Here is a 24760-nt window from a genome sequence, read left to right as displayed (position 1 = left end):
AGACCCCAGTTTGATCCTCAGGCACTGCATTCCAGTCCCCTGAGCACAGAGCCAGAAGTAAGTCCTGAGCACCACAGGACATGGCCAACACTTCTCACCCCCCCAAAACAAAAAAATGAAGTTTCAAATAATTCATTGTAACAGGGATCACTGTAGCACTGTCCTCTTTGTTTGTCAATTTGCTCCAGCGGGCACCAGTAACGTCTCCATTGTCAGACTTGTTACTGTACATAAATTACTAAGTACAGTGGCTCAGCATTTAATAAGTGTTTAAAAGGTAAATTAAAAGAACACTCAATTCTCGTTAGTTTCTCTTTTCTGGGCCTCAGTTTCCACATGTATGAAATGAAAACCTTTGGAGTGACCTGTCATCCCTGACACAGCAGGGCCTCACAGCACTACACCGCATGCTGGGACACTGAACCACTAGTCCAGCTGGAAGAGGTGACTGGGGTCTGAGCACTGCCTGGAAGATCCCAAAAATAATTAACAAGATAATACACTGAATATTTACAACCTGCAAGGAGCATTTTTAGGCCCTGGAGATAAAATAATGAAAAAACCCAAGTTCTTATAATCATGGGGCTTATATCCTAGCAGAACAGAAAAGACAGCAACAACAACAACAAAGTTGAAGAGATAGTACAGTGGGTTAAGACACAGGGCCAACCTGGCATAGATCCCCAGCAAGGTATATAATGCCCTGGAGCACAAGGCCTTGAGTAAATGCTGAGCACTGCTGGGTGTGGCCTAAGAGTCCCTGTTATTCCCCCCCCAAAGAAGGAAAAAAACAAAAAACCATTTCAGACAAAAGTTGGTACTAGAAGGAAAATACAAGCTGGTAAAAAACTGCCGGAGCAAGAGTACAGCAGGTAGGATGCTTGCACGCTGCTGACCCAGGCTTGATAGCCGGCATCCCATATGGTTCCCTGCATACTGCCAAGAGTCAGTGCAGAGCCAGGAGTAAACCTTGAGCAGTGCTAGGAGTGGGCCCCAAACAAAAACAACAATAACAACAAAAAGATAGTAAAAGTGAGTTCTACAAGTAAAAGGATATACACGATAACCTTTCAGTATCTGTATTGCAAACCACAATTCCCCAAAGGGAAGAGAGAGAGATGGGGGGAGAGATGGGGGGGAGAGAAGGGGGGAGGGGGGGAGAGAGAGAGAGAGAGAAGTGCCTGCAGAGAGGTAGGTTGCGGGGGAAGGTAGGGGTAATGGGAGGGGAAAATGGAGACACTGGTGCTGGGAAATGCACAGTGTTGGAACACTGTATGACTGCAACCTAATCATGAACAGCTTTATAAAGGTCTATCTCACAGTGATTTTTGAAACATTTTTTATTTATTATTGTTATTTTTTTGTTTTTTGGGTCACACCTGGCGATGCACAGGGGTTACTCCTGGCGCTGCATGGCAGGAATTACCCCTGGAGGTGCTCACTCATGGCACCATATGGGATGCTGGGAATCGAACCTGGGTCGCCCGCGAACACACTACCCGCTGTGCTATTGCTCCAGTCCCCTATCTCACAGTGTTTTTTAAAAAAAAATCTTTAAATAAAAAGTCTTATATTCACAGACCATGATTTAAAAGTAGCTTGGCTACTTTAGAACCAAAGATCAAAGAGGACTTCTGGAGGACATGACCTGTGAGAGGATGGATGGAGAGAAGAGCTAAGCAAGCAGGAGGGCCGTTACACTCCCCCTGGGAGAGGGACTAGTAACTACAAAGTCTCTCAGGCAGGGACAAGCATTCCAGGAAGCAGGAACAGCAAGAACCCCTGAGGCTTAAGTCCGGAGAGGGATGAGCAGGGGTGGAGGGGCAGCAAGTTCCAGGTGGTGCAGGCATCAGAGACCTTGGTAAGAACTCTAGCTTTTACTCCAAGCATGCAGAGGTTGTAGGCAAAAGTGTGTAGACTCCAAGGGCCTGTGGAGATGGCTCAGAGGGCTGGAGCCCCAGGTTCAATCCCTAGCACTGTAAGCTCTTTCAAGCATGGCGGCAGTGGAGAACATGCTTAGCCTGTGGAAGAACCTTAGTTCAGGGGCTGGAACGATAACACAGCAGGTAGGGTGTTTGCCTTGCATGCGGCCAACCCCGGTTCGATTCCCAGCATCCCATAAGGTCCCCTGAGCACCGTCAGGAGTAATTCCTGAGTGCAGAGCCAGGAGTAACCCCTGTGTATCTCCAGGTGTGACCCACCCCCCCAAAAAAACCAAACCTTAATTCAATCCTTTGCATCCCATAACCCTCTTGGAGAATCTTGAGGAATGACCCTATTAAACAACAAACAAACAAGGTCCTCAGTGATAGTACAGCCAGTAGAGTGCTTTCGCTTTGCTGCCCTGTGTGTGTCCAACCCAGGTTCGATCCATTTGGTCCCCCCAAACCCCTTCGGGAATGATCCCTGAGTACAGAGCCAGGAGTAAGCTCAGAGTGAGGCAGGGTATGTTTCAAAAAACCAAAACCAAAACATAACAAAAACAACTAAAAAAAAACCCACCAAGGGCTGGAGAGATAAGATAGCACAAGGGTTAAGCACTTGTCTTGCATCCTGCTGACCCTGATTCGAATCCCCAGCACTATCACGAGTCACTCCTAAGCAAATACCAGGAACAAACCCTGAGTATCTCTAGGTATGGCCCCCAAACAAACAAAACCCCTAAACTTGGTGTTTTAAAAGATCACTCTGAAGACAACTGGCTTTTCTTATATTTGCTATTTATGATGATACACACTTGAACCTTGCGTTCTCTTCAAGGTGTCTATACTAGTAAACACACACATATCTATATTTTTTCATTAATATCACACAAATATCATTAATATTGTTAGGTTAGTCTTTTGTTTTCAATCCTAGCATGAGAAAATTAGGAAATTAGTATACTTTCCTTCCAAAATATTCTTCTAAATTAATTTTATTAATGACATTATAGACCAGATGTTTTCCCTGGACTTTAAAGCTATAGTAATAAAGTTCTGCCAGAAACTAGGGGGAAAAAATTAAAAGATCACTCTGGCTGCTGTACTGGGGCAAGAGTGATTTTTTTTTTTTTGGATGGGGGGGGTACACACCCTGTGATGCTCAGGGCTTACTCCTGGGTTCTGTGCTCATGGGTCATTCCTGAAGGAGCTTGGAGGACAACCTGGCATGTCAGGGATAAAACAAGGTCAGCTGTGTGCAAGACAAGAGCCCTACCTGCTGTATTATCTCTCTGGACCCCAAGGGTGATTTTTAAAAAATGTCCCTTCCCAGCTCCAAATTTCTGGCTTTGCCCCCACTGGCTGTGGGAATCATTCTGGACTCCCTGGAGTAAGTTATGACAGCATCAAAGAAGCATCCTCCCCACTAGGAGAGAAGAGTGGTCTGGACTGGGCTGGGATTTCGGAGATGCAGGGAGTTGCCCAATCGGGTGGGGTGGGAATCCCAGCTCAGAAAACATCCCCAGGCCACCTGTATTGTTTCTGCCTCCCGTGTGGAAGTTTCTACCAATGACACAGTGCTCTGGAATGCTCCTCCTCCCCCCCCACCACACCCAATCTTCCGTTTACAGAGGCATGGTTGTACTCTGCATTCCTCCCAGGATTTAGCTCAAATCTAGCCTACAGGAAATGGTCGATAAAGAGCTACTGATTGATTAATGAAGAGAGGGAATTTTTCAGCCATTAAGCAAATATTAATGAGTACTATGAGTACTACGTTGCTCTCTGGGGATGCAAGGTGATTAAGATGGGTTTCTTGCTTTCGCTGAGATCAGAATTCAGCAGAGAGACCAACAACCACAAACAGCTACCATGCTGCACACAAAAGTAACAGCAACAGTGGTTTCCAGCCTGCCTTGCCCATAGGTAAGACATGCAAGCTGGAGAATGAGCCTGCCTGGGCTCAAGTCATTTCTACACCCCTTACTAACTGTGCACTTGGGGACAAATTCTTGAACTTCACGATGTCTTACTTTTATCCTCTGTAAATGAGAATAGTAAGACAACCTACCTCAATGCTACTGTTTCGAGAATTCAATGAATTAACACATTACTTAAATGTAAGTGCCCCAATAAATGTTAGTTAGCTATTATTAAAATTACTATGACAGCTCTTCTAAGCTTGACATGCATGATCTCATTTCATCTTTCAAAAAACCCTATGAGACAGTAATTATTAATATCTTTTTTTTTTCTTCATATAGGGGAACTGAGGCTCAGAAAGGGGAAGAAATGTGTCTAAGATCAAATAGCTAGTGACAGAGGCCAGATTCAAATTCGGCTTTGTCTGACCCCAGAGCTCCAAGCTGCAGCAATAAATGACTCCATTCTCTTTAATAAGCCCTCAGCCCGCATCTAGCACGTAGTAGGGGTCCAGGAAAGGGAGTTTATTGTTTATATCGCCATGTTCCTGAAGCTCTTCCCTAGGCAGGAGCCCAGAAGAGTATCTTTCGCCAAAAGGGACCTGAGAAAAGATGCTGAGCTGCATGCCAACTGCAGGCTTTGCTCTAGAATTCCACAGGTTCCTCTTACGAGGCTTAGGGTCCTCTGGAAACTCGGCTTCCCTGGACAGAAAGGCAGTTGCCCCTGGGTTGACTTCTTTCTTGTCTGCTTCTACACATCTCTTCGTTTCATCACCCAGGCACCGGCCTGGGGCCTTGTGCCTGCACCTGCTGCTTGTTCTGGTCCCAGGAGACCCTGAGCTTAGTCTTGGGCTCCTTCCCTGGACCCTGCCCCATTGAGCCATTTCTAAGTGACACCCTGGGGACTTCCTTGGTATGGTAACCCCTAGGGTTCCACATGAATGTGGGTCCTATGAGCACAGGGAAATTCTTTTCAAAGTGCAGCAGCCAGACAGTGGGTAGAACAAGGGGTGGTTGTTCTTGTTCTGAATCAGAGGTAAACACAGGGTGCGGCTCACTGTGCCTCAGTTTTATACATGAGCAGCATTGATCCTGGCTGGCTCAGAGCTGCCACTCGGCGTCCAGCCTACAGGGGCGCGGAGAGTCTGGCTTTGGAGTTAACAATTCTACTTCCCATCTCTCCCACTTCCTATCTGAGTCACACTCAAAGGTCTGATCCTGCCTGGTAATTTTGGCTGCACAAAGCAACTAATGGCTGAATCACTGAATAACCAAATTTCCAGAAAAGGGAAGGAAGGACCCAACACTTAATGAGTTTTCTGTTGTTTTGGGACCATACCCAGTGGTGCTCAGGAGTTTCTCCTGGCTCTGCACTCAGGAGTTACCCCAGCGGTGCTCAAAGGAGCATACAGGTGCCAGGGATCGTACCTGGGTTGGCCGTGTACAAGGCAAGCGCCCTCCCCACTGTACTCCAGCCCCGTGGTGAGTTTTCACTCCACACCAAACACTGCAGGGGCACCCCTGCATGTTCATGTTCAATACCTCAGTTACTAAACACTTAGGCTTCAAGTGCTATACCAAATAGTGAGAAGGATACAGTTTCTACCCTCAACAAGCTGAATTAGCTTTTCTCCCAACAATCCTATAAAATGACTATTCCCATCTTATAAATGTCCAGTCTTAGAGAAGTACAGCAACTTGCCCAAATTCATGAAACAATATAAGTGAGAAAACTATCACAGAACTTAAAGGGGGTGAGGGAGAGGCTTGTTGGCAAGAGAATACAAAAAAAGCAATCCAAAGCTAATCCTTGAATTCAGACTACAAAACAGAGGCTGCTGGAGTGGGAAGGGGTGCAAAAGGCGGAGAGATTCCAAGAGAGATTTTGGCACTTTGGAGGCGGGCGTGGCGTGGCAACTTACTTTTGAAGAGGTGCAAAAAAGCACTCCTGACACTCCTATTTATAACATTGTAAATCGACGCCACCTTAATTAAAAAAAAAAAAAGGCCAAATGCTTGTTGTCGGATAAATGAAGAAAGACAAAGTTATAACTGTGACTTCAGTCCAGGAGCAGCAGCAAGACCAAAAATTTCTAGTTCTCAAAGTGCTTTTTCATCTATCATCTTCTTGGGCCTCACTGCCAGTCCACGAGGAAGGGAAGGCAGTGTTATCTTTCTTCAACAGATGAGGCGACAGGCAGAGCGTGGGCAAGAGGCTTATGGCCATGTAGCAAACAAGGAGTGGGACCATCCTGGCACAACTCCAGAGTCCCCACAACACCTTGCTTAATCATTCAAACACATGTCAAGCACCTACTGTGTGGCAGGCATGCGCCTACGCACTTTAAATATTCAACTCATCGAGTTTTCACTCCGTGGAGAAGAACTGTGTGCCTTCTAGGTGCTGTGGCCGGATTCAGAGATGCAGTGGTGAACCGAGCAGAGAAAGAAGGGCCCCGACTTCTTGGAGGCACTTGGCAAAGACTGAAAAAAGAAAAAAAAAAAAACCAACCACGTCCCCGTGCCAAGTGCCTTATCAGAAACATTAGCCAAACTCCTACTGTGTACAAAGCACGAGGAGAGGCCCCTATGGTGGAAGAGGGGAACAAGGTGATGAGCCAAGGTCCCCAGCTTCAGAAATCTTAAAACCGCCAAGCTCCTGGTTCGAAGAATAACCACGTACTTTGCCAGCCTAAAAGTCTGTTCTCAGAGAGTAGCTCCAATAGCAATCACAGCAACTTGATCACCTGTGAAGGCACTCTGATAATAATAGCAGTAATAGTAGCTGTCATACTGGGTAATTACTATATGCCAGGCTCCATGCTAAATGCTCCACATAGCTTACTAGTTATTTTCATGCTCACAAAAGTCAAGAAAAGCACCATATATTATTATCCCCTTTTTATAGATGAGGAAACTAAGGCTGGGGGAGATTAAGTAATTTGCCCGAGGATAACTATAGGGCAAGAAGGACTCAGCACTGGTTTGTCAAATTCTGTACCTGATTCTTTAATAGTGATGGAATTTCTCCCAAGGAGACACCAGAAATACCAGCAGCAGCTGCTGCCTGGGAGGACTGGGGCCTCCCAAACACCCAACAGATTCTTCCTCCTTCTTCCTCCCCTCCCACCATCTCTATATCACACGGTTATGGGAAGGTGAGGAGGAGGGAATGGTTAGGTATGCTCAGGCTCTCCCTAGGGCAATAGGACTCCTCTCTCTCTCTCTCTCCTCCCTCTCTCTCTCTCTCTCTCTCCTCCCTCCCTCTTTCCCCTGAATCTCCAGGGAAGAAGCTTGTGAACTCGATCTGCCACCCACTAACCCTCTTGAGAGAGACAGAAGGGGACAGAGGCGGAACCCACGAGGGAGGAAGAGGAGAAACCTGATTGGTCCTTTCCTCTGTTGGGCAAGCAGCCTGCACACTGGCTATGGCGTGTATTCTTCCCTCAGGGGAATGTCTCGGTACCTTTTGGACCCAAGAAACTTCAGGAGAGAGACTGGCAGGGCTCTGAACTGCAAGCTAAGCTAACGATTTCTAAGCACTGTAACTAGGTCATCAGGTTCCTGGAGAAGCCAGCTGTGGCTGGGGGATGGGGGAGGGAAATTCTGCAGCCTACCAAGATCCCTACTTCCCTTAAGGCACCGCCCTCCCCGAAATCTGCACCTGCTCCCAAGCTGACCCCTCCCCCCAGCTGGGCCCAGCTGTCAACGGCTCCCAGTGCTCCTCCCCTACCCCCACCAGTGCCCTCGTGGGCACAGGCACCTTACGGCTACCTGAGCCCTTCCGAGCTGTGGGGCAGGGAAGGAGTGGCCTCTCCTGGGGGCTCCACAAGGGCGGCAAGGAACTGGGTCCCCGTGGGTCTGCCTAGGGCACCCTCCTGGCATTGTTGCTGCAGGTGGCAGGAGAGACAGGTGATGTTTACCCTGCCCAGTCCAGAGCTGCCAAAAGGCTTCAATCAAGTCTTTGAATCTGCACCTGGACTGAAGCCCCAAAATAACAACCAGGGCAGCTCACCTGAGCCACAGGTCGCAGGTGCCTCTGGCTTTTTAATCTCCCTGCAGATCAGCGAGCAGTGCCCTGGACGGCAAAGGGTTCTCTCTCCCGGGTTCCTGGAGGCCCGGGTGCAACTCACTGGTGCCCTCCACCTCTCCCCTGCAGCCCAGCCCACTCTGCACAGATGCCTCTCTCCACATCCATCATCCCTCTCTTTACTGCCAGCCTAGACCCTCTTCAGCGCGAGCTAGTCTGTCTCCTGTTTCCCAAATGCTTAATAAACATTTTATCCTCCAGGTCTGTCCGCCGGGCTTCTTAGTTACCAAGCCTGACCTTGCCCAAGTCTTTTCACTGACTGAGAGTACTTATGCTCCACATCCTCCTAATAGGCAACAATGTCTACCACGGGCTGAACAGACAGAACATGTAAACACGCATGATCTCTAGAGAGGGGGCTTAAATCAGTGGTCTTCAACCCTCTTTGCAACTGAGGACGGGCCTTATCTGAGCACCAGTCTGCAGACTACACTGCAGTAGACCAGTGGTTTTCAACCTTTTTTATCTTGTGGCTGGTACCAATCTACAGACCAGCCAGTGAACACTGTTAACCTACATGACAAGACATGGTTGGATCCAGGGAAAGAGTGATCAAGGCAGAAGAAACACTGAAGTCTAGAGGAAGAGACCGCTATTATCTTCAGTTTAAGAAACGGAGGTCTGGGGACTGGAGTGATAGCACAGCGGGTAGGGCGTTTGCCTTGCATGCGGCCGACCCGTGTTTGATTCCCAGCATCCCATATGGTCCCCCGAGCACCGTCTGGAGTGATTCCTGAGTGCAGACCCAGGAGTAACCCCTGTGCAATGTCCGGGTGTGACCCAAAAAGTAAAGTAAAGGCCCTTCCATTGATCATCGATTTGCTCGAGCGGGCCCAGTAACGTCTCCATTGGAGACTTTGTTGTTACTGTGTCTGGCATATCGAATACGTCACGGGGAGCTTGCCAGGCTCTGCCGTGTGGGTGAGATACTCTCGGTAGCTTGCCGGGCTCTCTGAGAGGGGCGGAGGAATCGAACTAGGGTCGGCCATGTTGGCTGCGTGCAAGGCAAACGCCCTACCGCTGTGCTATTGCTCCAGCCCTCTGGGTGTGACCCAAAAAAGAAAAAAAAAAAAAAAAAGAAAGAAACCGAGGTCTTGGGATCCAAGACACAAAGCCACACAGAAAACTAATATTCCAATCTCCAATAACCTCTCCTCTTCTAGATACTTCCCACTCACAAAGGGCGCAGAGGAGGCTCTGGGTTGGATATGCACTGGCCAAAGGAGAGATATTGATGATAGAGGCTGAGACTAGAAGCTTCTGGATCAAGTCAACTGACGAGCTGTGGTGGAAGAAGCCTACCTGACAGAGGCCTGGGACCCACCTGGGGAAGGAAGTCAGTGGCTCTCATCTCTTCCACTTTTTTTCTGGTGGGGAGGCACACCCAGGGATGCTTAGGGGTTATTCCTGGCTCTGCACTCAAGGATCGAACCCGGGTCAGCAGCATGCAAGAGAAACGCCCACCCTTCTGTACTATGGTTGGGGCCCTGATCTCTTCCACTGTTGAACCCTATAGATTTGTCAGTGTGCCTGGAGCCATTCACCAAGTTTTGGGGGTCTCTTCCTACCACTTCAAGTATTTTCCTAAAAGGTATTTCTGTAGCTTAACCTGAATCTAGTATCATCTCCCCTTCCCTCCAAGTTCAACCTGCCCGAGCCCTGACCAAGGCTGGGCCTGTGCTATGTAGTCAGGATGTAAGAAGACAGTTCAGGCCCCAGCAAAGCCAGGACACAGTGGCACGAGGGGAGACTTTGGCAACAGATACTCGATGCCAAACCCCGCTCTGTCTCTTACAAGGAGTGTTATTCTGGAGCTTCTTCAAGGTCTGGATTCTCCTTCTTCACACCAGAATTCTAAGAACCAGACAAGATAATTATGTCAAGGGATAAATAAAGCACCTGACACAGCAACACTCCACACACACAGAATATGTCATTATTACCAAAAGCAACCCCTCTTTGCATTCTAGTCTCTCCTTAAAGCCAGGCTTATCCTGGCAGGTTAGAATTACTCTCCTAGATTTATTGAGAATTTGCAGTCCATTTGCCTAGTGCTACACCACCAGCAAGAGATCAAGTTATACAGCAAATTTGTGCCCGGAGTCTTCCTTATGGGTGTGCTGAGGAGCATCAATACACGCTATCATGAACCTGCCTGGTGTACCTGGGAGGCTAACACTGAATGGACAGAGGCTACCACAACCTGACTCAAGTGTGTAAGAGCTGGGACCCTGTCCCACTCACCACAGTATCCACAGTCGCTCCTGCCCCCAACCCCCATCACTTAGCATGCACAAAACCCTCAACGGCACTTAAGGAGTCAACAAACCAACCAAAGATCCGAGGACAGTTTCAAGCAAGGAGGCAGGGAATACTGATCACACTGGATTAAACACTGAAACAGAGGAGCCGGACAGACTGTACAGTGAGGACACTTTCCTTGCACACAGCTGACCCGAGTTCAATTCCGGCATCTCACGTGGTCCCCCAGGCCCGCCCGGAATGATTCCTGAGTGCAGAGCTAGGAGTGATCCCTGAGTATCGCCCGCCGTGTGTGTTCCCCAAACAAACAACTGAAAGATTCTCAGTCTGACCTTGCACCTGACTGGGGGAGAAGCCCTCCTGGCTAAATTTCCTCCCGTACTGGGTCTCAGCACACCCACAACCATGGAATGACAGATACAAAGGAAAGTCAGTTAGGAAGTCAAATATCCCAATAGTTTGAATTCCAGGCCCTTTGGGTATTAGCATGAGGCCTAAGTGAACATGCCACCTTTTTTCTCAGCCTTGGTTCTCTCACCAGAACTTGAAGATGACACCTACTACATCTTGTGAATTGTTTCTTTTCTTTATTTGGTCTTGGGGTCACAGTCAGTGGTGCTCAGGGATCAATCCTGCCAGAACTCAAAAGCCATACAGGGTGGCAGGGATTGAAATGGGTCGGCCTCATGCAAGGCACACGGTAACCCCTATCGACCTCCCCAGATCCCCACCTCGTGAGTCTTTAAGAAGCATTAGAGATAAAGAACAGGCTTTGGTTTCAGGCAGACTTGGTTTCAAACCCTGACTCTGAGCCCTCCCAAATCTGTGTCCTTAATGATAAGGTTGTTGGTGTTATAAATGACGTTTGGTAAAAGGCCTGTCACATACTGAGCATTGGAGAAGTGCCAACATCATCCAGACACTGGGGCAGTTGGAGGAGGGGAGCACAGCAGTGTTTAAAGGGGGAGCTTGGAAGCTCCCTTTCCAGGCTCTGCCACTGACTGACTGTGCCACCTTGCACAAGCTGCTGAGCTTTATTTATATTGATTTTTATTGACTTATTTTTTGCACTGCCAGTGTCAGTAATCATACAATGCAAGGCAAATGATCAACCTCTGAGCTAACATCCGCAGCCCCCTGCAAAAACTGCTTTAACCTCTCTGTACCTCAGTTTCCTCATTTACAAAATGGGGATAATAATAGTATCTACTTCAGACTGTTTCTGCGAGAATGGAATAAATTAATACATATAAAGCACTCTGAACAATGCCTGGCACAGAGTAAGCACTTGATAAATGTTAGGTGCTATTAATAGTAATGTTAACAATAATACTAATCACCAAGTGGAATCAGAGGGAGGGACTGTTTAATCCTGGGACATGGGCATCCCATGGAATAATTCCAGGGAAGTCCCTGGACAGCTGTTTGCAGGCAAGTTCTCGTCCTGTCCCTGAAAGCCTACTATGGAGCAGAGAGGAGGCCAGGGGCTCCTGACAAAATCCCTGTCCTGCTGACCAGGAGACCAGCCTCTGGGGAGGCAAGTCAGGCTCCCTGGAAGGGACACAGTGTTCCCAGCCCCGCCTGACTCGGGGGAACAAAGGCACGTGTGTGTGGCCAGGGAGGAGGGAGGGGAATGTTTCCCTTTCAAGAGCGGAACAAAGGATCTGAGGCATAGTTGAGTGCGTTCCAATCCCCTCCCAGGCCAGCTCCCATTCCTCAGATGATTGTCCAGCAAGGTTTTCAACCTTCTAGTTTCCTCCTCAAAGGTGACTGGGGGGAAGGGAGGCAGACCGGCTTCGCTCCACCCTTGGTCATCCAGTGCCCAGAGGCAGGATCTGTGTGTGCCTAACCTGAAGAAGGCTTGAGGTATCCGTCAGGCGCAGTAGTGGCTGGGACACCTGGGAGAAAACGGGTTAATAGATGGCAAAAGGCAGTGAAGTAACCTGCGTCATGTCCTTCTAAAGGGGACACTGGGACTGAAACTGCTACCGAGCACGGGAGCCATGGAGAGAACCCATGATTTCAAACCAAGCCTTCTATCGTGGGGCTTCTGGGAAAGGTCTGACAGAACTAAGTGGAAATGCATTTTCTTGTGAGCTGATTAAAAAAATAAAAAAGGCTAGGTGAAGGGTGAGGGTGCGAAGAAAGAAATGACAGAGAAAAAGGCAGGGCATGTAGGGAAAAAAAGTAGCGAGTGGGGGTGGTTGGGAGCCTCTAGGGACATTACTTTCCAGTTTCCACACTCTCGCCAGCAGGAATCCGGCTACAGAGCTGGGACAGGAAGCAGTCCATGGAAGTCATTGCAATGGTATTTCCTGAAGAGCCAGAGAAAAACCTCTAGTTCCGAGGGGAGCTCTGGAGTCTGCCCAAAAAACCCTGTAGCTTGGAACTCGCTGGAAGGCTCCAGCTTGGCCGAGAGTCTGATCAGGGATGAAACCAAGTCCGAGAAGGTCCCAAAGGCCGTTTCTTTCTACAAAAACGCTATTCGCAAAAATCAATATATAATAAATGGGAAGCCAGTCCATGTGACTGAAGGAGACCTAGGACGCGGTGGCTGTTTGAGGCTGATGAGTTACCTGTCCGAAAGCCCGAAGACAAGAATTTGCTCACTAAATCTTCAGGAAAAGGAGGATCAGAGTGTGGAGCTATTATTATAGCCTTTTACAAGAGAAAGACTTGCCCAAGGTCACACAGCAAGTAATAGGTCTAGATTTGGAAACTCAAATCCTGCATTGTCTTTCTGATATAACCTTGGGCAAGTCAGTTCATCTTTCTCAACCCATTTCCCTCCAGTGAGGCGGAGACAACACCCTTCCTGCTTACCTCCAATTCAGCCAGGGTCGACAGCACGTACAGTACTACATAGACGTGGAGTAGGATTGTGGGGTCATTGATCATTCCAGCGTCTCACCCTACCTTGACACTGGAACGCTCTTAGGGCTGAGGTTTTTGACGGGAAAGAGCGACCCTGAAACATACCTCATGTGATACCCATCCCAGGGGTGGAATCTGCCGGAAGCCTGGTGAGAGGCAGGATTCCTGTCCACACAAACCCTCCATTCTCACAGAGGGGGATGTAGGCAGGCAGTGCACAGCTCCACCCCGCAAGCTTGAGAGTAAACCCGGGATTCTGTTTTCCATCCAAGACCAGAGTTAATACCAACATGGTTGGCGGCAGGGGAGGGGGGAGTGGGGGGGGCAAGACAGGAGCACAGTTAGGGTTTACTCGCCCCAAGGATATGAGAAAGGGAGAGATAAGAAAAGGAGAGGGCCAGAGCGATGGTAAAGTGGGTAGGGCATTTGCCTTGCACGTGGCCCACCCAAGTTAAATCCCCAGCATCCCATATGGTTCCCCAAGCACCGCCAGGAGTAATTCCTGAGCGCAGGGCCAGGAATAAGCCCTGAGCGTTGCTGGGTGTGACCCAAAAAGCAAAAAAGAAAAAGGAGAAAGGCTGCTGAAGGGTCTGTGAGTGGGCCTCTGGCGTGAGTTATGTGGTGAAGAGTTTAAAACTTATGCAAGAAGCATGGCACCAGATCTATGCATCCCAGGATGCCTCACTGGGTATTTGCCATGTTGCCCCCAAGGCTGAGGAGCTGGCACAGTCAGCCACAGGGACTAGACACAGGGACTGGAACTCAGACATGCAGCAGTTCTTCAGGCAGAAATACTACTTATAGTGGACATCACTGAAGGAGAGAATGCTTCCTGAAGAATATCTATTTTTATTTCAACCTGATCTATGATCTCACAGGGGTTAAAAAGTGTGACTTCCTTAGTACCTATATTGCAAACCATAACACCCAAAAGGAGAGAGAAAGTAAAAGGGAATGTGCCTGCCATGAAGGGGGGGAGGGAGGGGGTGGAACAGGGTAATGGGGAAGGGGGTGGTGGGAGAAATACTGGGAATACTGGTGGTGGAGAATGGCACTGGTGGAGGCATGGGTACTCGATCACTGTATGACCGAAACAGAATCACAAAAGTTTGTAAGTTTGAAAAAAAATAGTGTGGCTTCTGGGGCCCGAGAGATAGGATAGCAGGGTGGGGCATTTGCCTTGCATGCGGCCGACCCAGGTTCCATTGCCAGCATCCCATATGGTCTCCGAGCTCCTCCAGGAGTGATCCCTGAGTACAGAGCCAGGAATAAGCCCTAAGCATCGCCGGGTGTGACCCCCCCCCAAAAATAAAATAAAACCAGAAAAACAAACCAAAAAAATGTCTGGCTTCTGAGATGGGTAGACACATCCATAAGCCATATAAAAGCCAAGTTTCATTCCATAGTCTCTGCACCACTGCCACCTCTACCTCCCGATCCAAGTCTCTACCCTTTCTTACTTGGAGTTTGCACCAGCATCTTTTCTGGGTTCCCTGATGCCATCCTCCCTGTTCTAAATCTTTTCCTGGCGCCCCTCTCTCTCATGGCTTCAACCAAAGCCAAGTGCTCCTCATGATTAGTAACACCTTATGTGAACTGGTCCTTGGAAGCCTCTTCCCTTTCCCCACTCTCCCTCTCCATCCACACTGGCTTTGCTCACTGTTAAACACATTAAGCAGACCCGAGTCTGTCGCCTCTGCTTTAAATTCTCTTTCCACAGGTCCCACATCATTTGCCTCCTCAGTTCCTTCAAAGTCCAGGCTGGAATATTATTTTTTGGTGCAGCCCCATTTCCCTTGCTGGGCATGCACTATGTCTCAACCCACTCTATTTCCTTCATAGATGTATGTGTTAACTGTCTGTACATATAATTAGATGCTTATTGTTTTTCCCCATTAGACTATGAGCTCTCTAAGGACAGAAACTTAGGATTTTCTCGGGGAAGGGGCGTGGTGATGGTGGTGGGTGCAACACTAGTACACAGAGGATCATACAGAGCTGATGATCAAATCCAGGCTTCCTGCATACAAAATATGTGCCCCGGCCCATTGAGCTACTCCTTAATTGAGAAACTTTATTTTCTTTATGGCTGTTCTCTTTATGGCTGTACCCCTAGTAGCTAGGACAGACTGGCACACAGTGAAAACTTCAAAGCATCACTTGAATTCATGAATAACTGATTAGAAAAAGGGCAATTCCATTATTATTTTTCTGGCTTGCTTCATGTATTTCTTCAGATATTTAGTGGGCATTGCCAGGAGTGACCCCTGTGCACAGAGCTTGGAGTAAGCCCAAAACACTGCCAGGTGTGACACAAAAACAAAAACAAAAATAAAGAAAGAAATTTAGTGGGCATCTGTTTCCTTAGGAACCTATGCCCAAGCTCAGTGCCCAGAAAGCTGTTACACCTGGCAGAGATACGGCAGTGCTAGAAATGTCTTCTTTACACCAATTTGAACTCTACCACTGTTACTGTCCGATCACCTAGTCCGGTTCTTCCAGGTACTATGCCAACAAAATGGCTTAGCCCCTCTTCCCTCAGATATTTGAAGCCAGTGATCATATTCTCCTGAGTCTTCTCTTCCCCAGGCTAAAACAAAAGGACCCAGTGGGATTGTCTGGCTCCGGTTGGCCAACTGGGAACGGGGAAGACAGAATGTGGGCTTGGAGGGACAGAGAAGATCCAGGAGCAGAGTGACTCCTTCAAAGAAGAGTGTCCTTCGGGAGGACTCCATGGAATCAGGCTGGGGCGGGGGCCTGGGGCCCTGCTAATTAAAGTAGGAGATTACGTTTCCGTACAACAGTGGCTCACTGGGAATTACTCTAAAACCTGAGAAAATCATGACTGCTAAAGCAAGCTCAAAGTTGGAAGGTTCAGCATGCTGCAATGAGAGGGCGGCCAAGCACAAGAGGATGTGCAAGTCCGCCCACCGGCCTCAGGACAAATCCCTGTTGGGGCAGGGACAGCTGACAAGTGCTGCTTCCTACGGCCCAAACAAATCCGGTGGCTGCCCACACGAAAGTCAAGAAGTCCCTCTGGGTGCTGCCGGCACCCCTGAAAAACTACCCGGGTAATTTTCAAACAGAAGCTAAAGGGCTTCATGGCACTCCTGGGGAATTCAGCCCTAGAAAGTCTAGAAAACCCAGTGATTGGCAATAGTGCTTTAAGAGCAACCTCAAATGTTCATCCAGAAGAACCGGGTGTTTTGAGGGGGAGCCCCTGAAACACTTGTACTTCATTTGGGACCTGAATGAGAATACTAAAAATTTCCACGTTTGGGGTTTCTAATGGGGTTTCCCCAAGAAAACCACAGAATTGCCAACAGCTGCTTAAATCTGCAAAGGTCGGTGAGATGCTTGAGCTAAGCACATCTCTATACCCAAGGTGCCAGAGTAGGTAGAATGAAACCAACAGAAACTAGAAGACCACAGAACCATGCAAGCTGGAAATTTATGTTTTCTCTTCATTGCTCTCAACCATGGTGTTTCCATCAAGCTCAGGGGGGTTCCCAGGGGCAATTTGTTCCAAGTGGCTTGGCCAACCTGGGTTCTTGGATTGTCCACATTCCCAGCAGAAAGCCCCAGAATCACTCTCTCCCTGTGAGGAAGGACACACCAGACACCATTCTAGGTGACTATCTTAGAGGAGTTGTGTCTTGAGATACTCTGGGGGCAAAGTTCAGTTTTCAGAGGCAGGTCGCTCATTTATTAAAAAAGGCAGTTGCACCCTACAATTAAGGCACAAGAAGAGTTTTTGTTCTAGATCCTTTACTAGAGTTCAACCATGGCAGCTGGCTGCCATTATTCCACTTTATAGGTAGGAAAGACTGACTGACAAGAGAGAGAAACAGGTTCAGCATGTTGCCAGGTGACTCCAGGCAGGCGGCAGTGTGGCTATGAGTCTGGAACTATGAGTCTTGGGGGTATCACCTATGGTGAAGTAGGCATACCTGGGTCACGCTACCTTTTCCCACACGCACGCCATCCTCATCTATTGGAAAGATCTGAGAGGGTTATTAACAATTAAAATTAAAATTAAAAAAATAAGCCCTAGCAAAAAAGCCTACTATGACTGTGTAAAACCCTGGTACCAACTTGAGTTTTGCCAGAATCAGATTCAGAGGCTGTCCACACATCTTTGGAAACCTGCTACTGATGGCAAAAGGTACAATTCTTCCTGCAACTACAGGACCACAGCCCAGAGGGGGCAAATCCACAAGTCATGTCCTCCTTGGTCCCAGAGCATCCCTGGCTTTCCATGGCCATATGTCAAGGTCACTTTATTCCTCCTCGGACAACCTGATACTAATGGAAAGAGTATAGGCTTTGAGGTAGGCCAATCTAGACATAAATTCTCACTTCATTACAGGCTGAGGGACCCCTGGGGGTCAGCCACTTAGCTACTAGGAGTTTCACTTGTCAACTGGGAATCTACTGTAGGAGTGTGTGTGTGGAAGACAGGAAGTAGCAAGTCACTTCTGTGAAGGAAGACACCACGTCTGGCTTATGGCTAGCACCTAGCACAGCGCCTGCCTCATAGATGTGCAAATAAATTTTGTCTGCTTAAATAAAAGACCTAACACAATGCCTAACATCTAAGATGTACTCCATAAAAGCTAATTTCCTTTCCCCTTCCTACTGGGATGCTAAATTTAGAGCATTCCCTAGGGTGGGATGGCTCATAACTCCTACACTCATCGATCCCCAAGCAGAGCCTCCAGGAAGGTTAGGAGATACCACTCCAGTCGCCAGTTTGTGTGCAGCTCAAACAGGATGGCACCCGAAAAGGAAGTGGGCAGGTCACTGTTACCCAAAGGATTCCTGGTCAAATGTCTTTTACCTCCTGGCTTCAGGGAGAATGAGTGCCCAGAAATGGTTCTGATATAACTGGCTCTTCTGCACACATCCCCTCTGTTCACCAAGAGGAAGTAACATTCGGTATGTTGTCCAACGGGCTCGGATAATTCTTCGGCAAAGACACAGAAGATGGAATTTCAATCTCATGCAATCTGAAGAAGTTGCCAAGCTTTCCTGTGTCAGAAACCGCTTTCCACACACAATACCAAGTGGCTGGCAGGCCTCTGGTCTGGGTGCCGCCCTCTGCAGAGGCTGGCTGGCAGACCAGGCACCTCTCTCAGACTGCCTTTTGCTAAGAGCTGGCAACAACCACTTTGATATCATGACCACCGGCCAAAGACAATAGTCAGGCAGAGTGGGCAAATGGCCCAAGACTACTTGGAGATGCCTTAGAGGGTGTGTCTGAAGCCCTGGAATCCTGTCCCTCCTGTAATCAGCTGAACAAATATTTGCCCCCAAAGAGATTCAAAGCAGGAGGGAATAAGAGAGGTCACGGCACAAACCTACAGGAACTATTTAATCATTTATCCCCCTGGGGAGTTCATTTACAGAATGACTTTCAAGTCTGGTCAGCCTTCACTTGAGAGCCCTCCACCTTTACCTCCCCAGTCATCTGACCTCTACTGACTTGACCCCGCTGCCTCCTACAAGTTCTGGCAGCAGGGAAGACCCGATGAAGTTGCAAAGAAATGGGAAATAAGGCAGGGGGTGGAGTCCCAGGACAAACTAGCTCAGTGGTTTGAACTGAAGTGCCTGCCACGCCCTAGGCCCAGCCTACGGATAATTGCATTCCAGCCATTCCTGAGTCCATGGTGCATGGCCCCTTCCACCTCAGCTCCTTCAATAGATGACTTATTTTCTACAGCCTGTTCATTTTTTTCTGGGCCTTGAGAGAACAGAACACCTCTCATAAGCCCTGCACCTCCCATTAAAGCAGGGTGTTGAGGAGGAAATATGACTGAGTTTACTGCAGAAGAGCAAAAATTGCCTATGGTGACCAAGGGGAAATCATCTCAACTGGTGATGGTCAGAATTCTCCCACGCTGGGAAAGAAATGAGGCTTGACTCCCTGGGCCCACTGTGTGTCTGGGACCAGTAACAACGACTACAGCAAACTTATTCTAGCAGCAGACTAAGTTTGCACTGTGTCCATGTTATCTCCAAGAATTACAAGACTCTGCAAGGCTAGGAGAACTTGCCACATCCCCCCCCCCCATCCCCCGCTTGAATGAAACAGAGGTGCAGGTAAACTGGCCTTGCTTACAAGGGCACACAGCTAGTTAAGTGTCAGGGCTGGAACTTGCACCCATGTCGGTTTGTTTCTGTAGCCAGGTGCCAAGGCCCCCACAAACTGGGTTCTTGCTTTGCCAACAAACAGTGCTTGATGAAGAGGCCCCGGGGCTCTGGCCGGAAAGCAACAGGCCGAACAGCTGGAGCTCCCCAACCGACCCCAGGCAGTGAGGTGCAAAGTCCCGGGGCTTAATGTGTGACACAGCAAGGGCTCTCCACAAACAATCCAACCTTACAGAAAGTTGGTTGCACCCTCGAGAGCAGATGTGTACAGGGGCACAGGACAAGCATACTGGCCCACTGACACTACCCTGAAGCCAGAATTGCCAGGCAGCCAATTCAGCCAGCTATTCATTCCTGCCTGACCATACACTGCTTTAGTAACACAGACACCAATTCTCTGAAAGGAAGCCTGGTTTGGGGAAGACTGGATTACAGGACTGCCATCCCTGCATCCCTGGGGAGTCCAAATGGAGGGGCTTGTGGGTCACTGAAGCTCTCTACCTTCTCCAGGTGTTGCATGAATGACCCCACTTTGCATCAGGGGCCATTCTTTTCAGTGTAAGGGGAAAACAGGACCCACTTCTTGCTCGCCCTGGTTCAAAGGGACGTGAACATACAGGTTGTTCTCCTCTGCTGAGAAACTGGAACACACGTACAAAAGGGCAGGATGCCTGGTCCTTCAAGAACTAGGACCATCTACGTTTCAGAAGTTCAGCTGCTGCGGTGCATGAGGCCAGTCACATCTCTTTAGCTATCAATATATCCCCAATAATTACCCAGCACCACAAAGATATGGAGCAAGGGGGGTGTGTTCGGGGTTCGAGGGGAGGGGGTGGGGCGGGGGGAGAGGAAGAATCTCTCAAACTAGAGGCCAAAGAAAAGGAACAAAATAAGGGGGTTTGCTTACCCAGCCGCCGTTCTCCTGGATCCAAGGCTCTAGGTGGTCATTCAGGTAAGTGGCCATCCAAGTTGCAATCCGACTCACCAATACCTGCATCTCCTTGTCTACGCTCTCCACGCACAGTGCCCCACCGAAGGAGAAAAAGGCCACGATGCGACCCCAGTTCACCCCATCCCGGAAGAGTTCATTCACTACCTGCTCAAAACTCTGATATGCTGTCCCTAGGGTGATGTGGAGCTGGGACGTCAGGTCGCTGAATGCCCGCCGGTACCTTAGTTCAAACTCATCACCCGCCTCCCTCAGCGCTTGCTTCACTGCTGCCAGGGGGATCACCTCCCGGGCATCCAAACTGCTGCCGCTGTGGCCGGTGGCTCCATTCAACGCGGGGCTGTCCGCCAGGTGCCAAGATGGGTTGCCATTGATGGCACTGGGGGTCTCCATCTCCGATTCAGTCCCTTCGGAGGCCTCAGTTCTGTTCTCTTCCACATCACTAAATTGACTCCAGCTGTATCCTTTCTGGGAAAGCTTGTAGGAGAGAAAGTCAACCACCAGCTCCCGGTTACTCTGAGACATTTTTATAATAGGGATGGGCTCGACCAGTCCATTGTCCAAAACACCTGCTCACTTGCCGAGTCTGGTATCTGCTTATTGGTTCTCTTCTGTGATCCCAAGGCAAGAGAAGGTTCTGAAGGGAGAGAAAGAGCTTCAGGGGAAAAGAAAAATGATGAATATGCATGCCATTTACCCTACAACATCCCATTCCCCCTTCAGGTACCGGAACTGGTTCCTTTGTGGCTCTTTGAAAGGTCTGAGTCTAGCTTCCAAGAGCCCTTCAATGAAGTCAAATTGAAAGCACCAGCGGGCTCTGAATCATCACGACCGGCCTTCTTTTTTTTAAAAAAAAAAAAAAAAAGAAAGAAAAAAACCGCCTCCTCCTGGCCTCCTAAACGCCTTCTCCTCGCAAAGCCACCCCCCTCCCCAGCCATCTCCCCCCACCCCCGCAACCACCTACATTCAAAGCCGTCTCGGGCGACCGCGGGCAGGTGCAGCCCCCGGAAGATCTTTTGTATCCTGGGTCGGGAAAGGAGGTGGCAGAGGGGATGCCGGTAACTCCGCCGGCCTGCGGCGGCTGGCACAAAAAAGCAACTCCGGCTGGAGGGATCATGCGACCCGGCAGGCTGGGAGCCCAGAAGGCGACACAGGAATTACGAAGCTCGGGAGCCGGCCCCCTGGCCGGTTTCCTCTCCCATTGCCCGGATCCAGGGCGGCCGCTCCGAGCCACGGCCTCCCTGCCACCCGGGAGCCCAGCCCCCTCGCTCCTGCACGCCCCTTGGCTCTCCGCCTCCTACTGGGAGCCGGGAGGACGCTCCCGCCGGCGGCGCGGCCGCGGGCTCCGGGGCTTGTTTGTTTGTTTGCTTCGGGCGCCTTTTTTTTTTTTTTTTTTGCTAATCGCGGGACCCGCCCAGGGTGAGGCTTCCGACACCCGGGAGCCGCTTCTTTCCCGGCGGGGCTCAAGGTTTCGCCGGGGGGCGGAGGGCGGGCCTGCCGTGGGACTTCGGGACGGCCATCCCCGGGCCTTCCCGGGAGGCCGCGGGCCGGGGACACCCCAGAATCGCCGCCGCCCGCGTTCTCTGGGTCCCCCCGAGGCCCCGGCCGTGGCGCAGGCGGCCGGCCGGCTCCTCCATTCCCCTCAGCACGGACACAATGGCCGCCGGCGCCCCGCACAAAGAGGGGGTGAGGGCCGGGCCGCTCCCCGGGTCAAGGTGGGAGGGGGCGGGGGTCGAGGCCCCCCACCGCGGAGACCACGTTTGCCTGGGGACGGGCCCCGGGCGGCTGCCTGGCGCCCACGGGCGGGCTCGGGGACCCGGGGGCTGCACCGCTCCGACGCCCCGGGCCGGTGGGCTGCGGCCTCGCGGCTTCTCCGGCGCGCCCGCCCGGGTACCCGCCGGGCCACCGCCCCGTTGCTAGGCAACCCTTCTCCCTCAGGGGCGCCCCCTAGACCTTTCTGGGAGGAGGGGTCTCGCCCCCGGCGGCCCGCCCCGGCGCAGCCAATCAGCGGGCCCGGTCGGCACGGAAGCGGGACGGCGAGGGCTCCCATTGGGCGCGGCGCCTGCCACGCACGGGCGAGGCGGGACTCTCACCTGCAAGCCCCGCGAGCCGTGGGGGGCCACATCCCCCCTTCATCGGCCAGGTGGTGTCCAGACGCGAGGGCTCTTCGTGCCGAATTCCGCGCCGCGCCCTCCGGCCGGCCTCCCCGGCGGACGGCTCGCGCCTTTCTCTTCCGAACGAGCTGGCCTCAGTTTCCCCTGAAAGAGACCGGGGGAACTTGCAAGCTCAGTCACTTCCGGTGCCGCTGCAGCGCGCGCGAGCCCGAGACGCAAAGGGAGTGCGCGCCTTGAGGACGGGCGTCAAGGCTTGGGAGGGCGCGCCCCCTTGCGACAGCGGGGGGGAATTCGGAGATGCAAAAGCTGCCCCCAACCCCAAGAGGAGGTTTTGACGTTGCCATTTCCACTCTGCTTTTCATCCATTCCTCACTTTCATATAAAGGCGTTGCTTTGTAAGAACCTTAGAGTTCCAGTTCTTTTCCAGCGGGGTTGGTAATTCAATTGCTCTCTGCCTCAGCGTGCTTAACTGTAAAATGGATGAAGCCCACTTTCCTTGGCGGAGTTACTGTGAGAATTGTTAAGAGCGAAAAATGTATGCAAATGCGTATGGCCCATACTATATGCAGCATAAATTTATTCAATATATGCTGATCGTTTGGATTGCTGAAAATAGTCAGAAACAAGATCCAGCCCTGCTTTCCTGGAGACTTAGTGGAATAGACTCAACTCAGTGCCAGAGCACTGGTCTTGCATGTGAGGCCCTGGATTCCATTAAGAAAAAGAGAGAGAAAGAGATAACTAAGAAAATGCACAAGCCAGGTAATTCTAAAGAGTGGCTAATATGAAGAAGTGATGTTGTAGAGAGGGTGAAGGGCAAGGAGCTAGTTTAGACTGGGTGATCAAAAATGCGAATGCTGGGGCCAGACCGATAGTACAGGGGGGAGGGCCTTTGCCTTGCACCTGGTTGACCCGGGTTCAATTCCCGGCATCCCATATGGTTACCTGAGCATCATCAAGAGTAATTCCTGAGTACAGAGCCAGGAATAACCCCAGCTGTAACCCAAAAAGCCACAATGAGTAAATTTTTTTTAAAAAAGCTTTAAAAATGTGCAAATGCTACCCTTTTCTCCAGTAAAGGAAAGAGGTTTTCTTTCAACAATTATGTACATTGGCCAGATATGGTCTCTTCGGTTTTGGTTTTTGTTTTGGGATCACCCCTGGAAGTGCTCAGGGCTTACTCTTGGTTCTGTGCTCAGGGATCGCTCCTGGCAGGGTTTGGGAGACCATACATGGTACTCAGGATTGAACCCAGGTTGGCTGCAGGCAGTGCAAGTGCCTTACACTCAGGCCCAGGGATGATCTCTTTGTAAAGATGACATAGAACCCAGGTCTTGAAGGGTAAGAAAAAGCCGTGGGGCCAGAGAGATAGTACATGGGGTAAGATGCTTGCCCAGAATGCAGCTGACCCTGGTTCATCTTTTCATACTGCAAATGGTCCCTAGCACCACCAGGAGTGACCCATGAGTGCAGAGTCAGGAGTAAGTCCTGAGCAGAGCAGAGCAAGGTGTCGCCCAGAAACAAACAAACAAACAAAAAACAGGGTTGGAGCTATGGCTCAGTGGCAGAGTGCATGCCCCACATGTGGGCGGCCACAAGTGTCATCCTGACACTGTAAAGACAAAAAAAAAAAAAAAAGGAAGAAATAGCCAACTTGGATCAATGAGACAGAAGGAGGGACAACTAATGCTGTGCATATTTCAGAAGCTGAAAGATGTGAGGGTGTGAGGGGAAGTAGTGCGGGAGAGTAACTCTGGCAGAAGAGGAACTGGGAAGTTGACTCATGGAAGTAAGTTGGACTTGAACGGAAACACTGAAAAGTGTTTGGGGCCAGACCCAGCAGCGCTCAGAGGCTACTCTTGGCTCCAAGCTGAGGGATTAATGTGGTGCCAAGGACCAAACCATTCCATGTGCAAATCATGCACTTAGTCTTTGATTGATTTGTAGAAAATTCGACAAGGGGAAGGAGGGAGGGGAGTGAGTTGGGATCACACTGTCCGTGCTCAGGGTATTCCTGTCTCTGTACTCATGAGTGACCCCTGATGGTTCTCTGGTGATCACAGATGGTATCAGGGATTCAAACCAGAGTTGCCAATGATGAAACAGTGTCAAGGCAAGCACCTTACCTCCTGTTCTATCTCTCCAGCCTAGTTTATGAGGGTTTTCCATTCATTTTGTTTTTAAATATATAGGGTGCAAATCTCTTTCCGACTTACTGTTTAATATCACTTTCTAAATTCGTCAATCTTTTCTTTTGTGCCATCTGTAGTCTGTGTCATACTTCAAAAGATCTTCTCCTCAATACTTAAAAACAATCATGTTGAGCCAGGGAGATAGATTAATGGTCAGGAGAGCATGGTTTTCATTCTTTGGAACCTGACTTTAACCACAGCATCACAGTACCCCAGTCCCACCCCAGACTAGCATCTAGGGAGTGGCCTTGGAGTGGCCCTAGTGGTCCCTGAGTATCCCAGGAA

General features: G+C 49.9%; 1 protein-coding gene across 4 annotated transcripts in view; it reads right to left on the bottom strand.

The window, feature by feature from the left end:
• Positions 1-22402, bottom strand: part of LOC130030294 (bcl-2-like protein 1) — a 52024-nt gene extending 29622 nt beyond the window's left edge. Inside the window, exons 1-2 of one of the 4 annotated variants that reach the window (XM_056121540.1) lie at positions 22263-22402; positions 20128-20824 (exon numbers count right to left, since the gene is read on the bottom strand). In XM_056121540.1, coding sequence (XP_055977515.1) covers positions 20128-20694 — 567 coding nt within the window. In that variant the 5' untranslated portion in view covers positions 20695-20824; positions 22263-22402. Of the gene's footprint in view, positions 1-20127; positions 20825-21133; positions 21399-22262 lie in introns of those variants that run through there. The other 3 variants (XM_056121542.1, XM_056121539.1, XM_056121541.1) reach the window with 3 other exon arrangements.
• Between the last annotated feature and the right edge of the window lie 2358 nt (positions 22403-24760).

The sequence above is a fragment of the Sorex fumeus genome, unplaced genomic scaffold (genome assembly GCF_029834395.1).
Source record: "Sorex fumeus unplaced genomic scaffold, SorFum_2.1 ptg000044l, whole genome shotgun sequence".
Classification (NCBI taxonomy): domain Eukaryota; kingdom Metazoa; phylum Chordata; class Mammalia; order Eulipotyphla; family Soricidae; genus Sorex; species Sorex fumeus.
The sequence above is the reverse complement of the archived record's forward strand: the minus strand, read 5'-3'. Positions and strand labels throughout refer to the sequence as shown.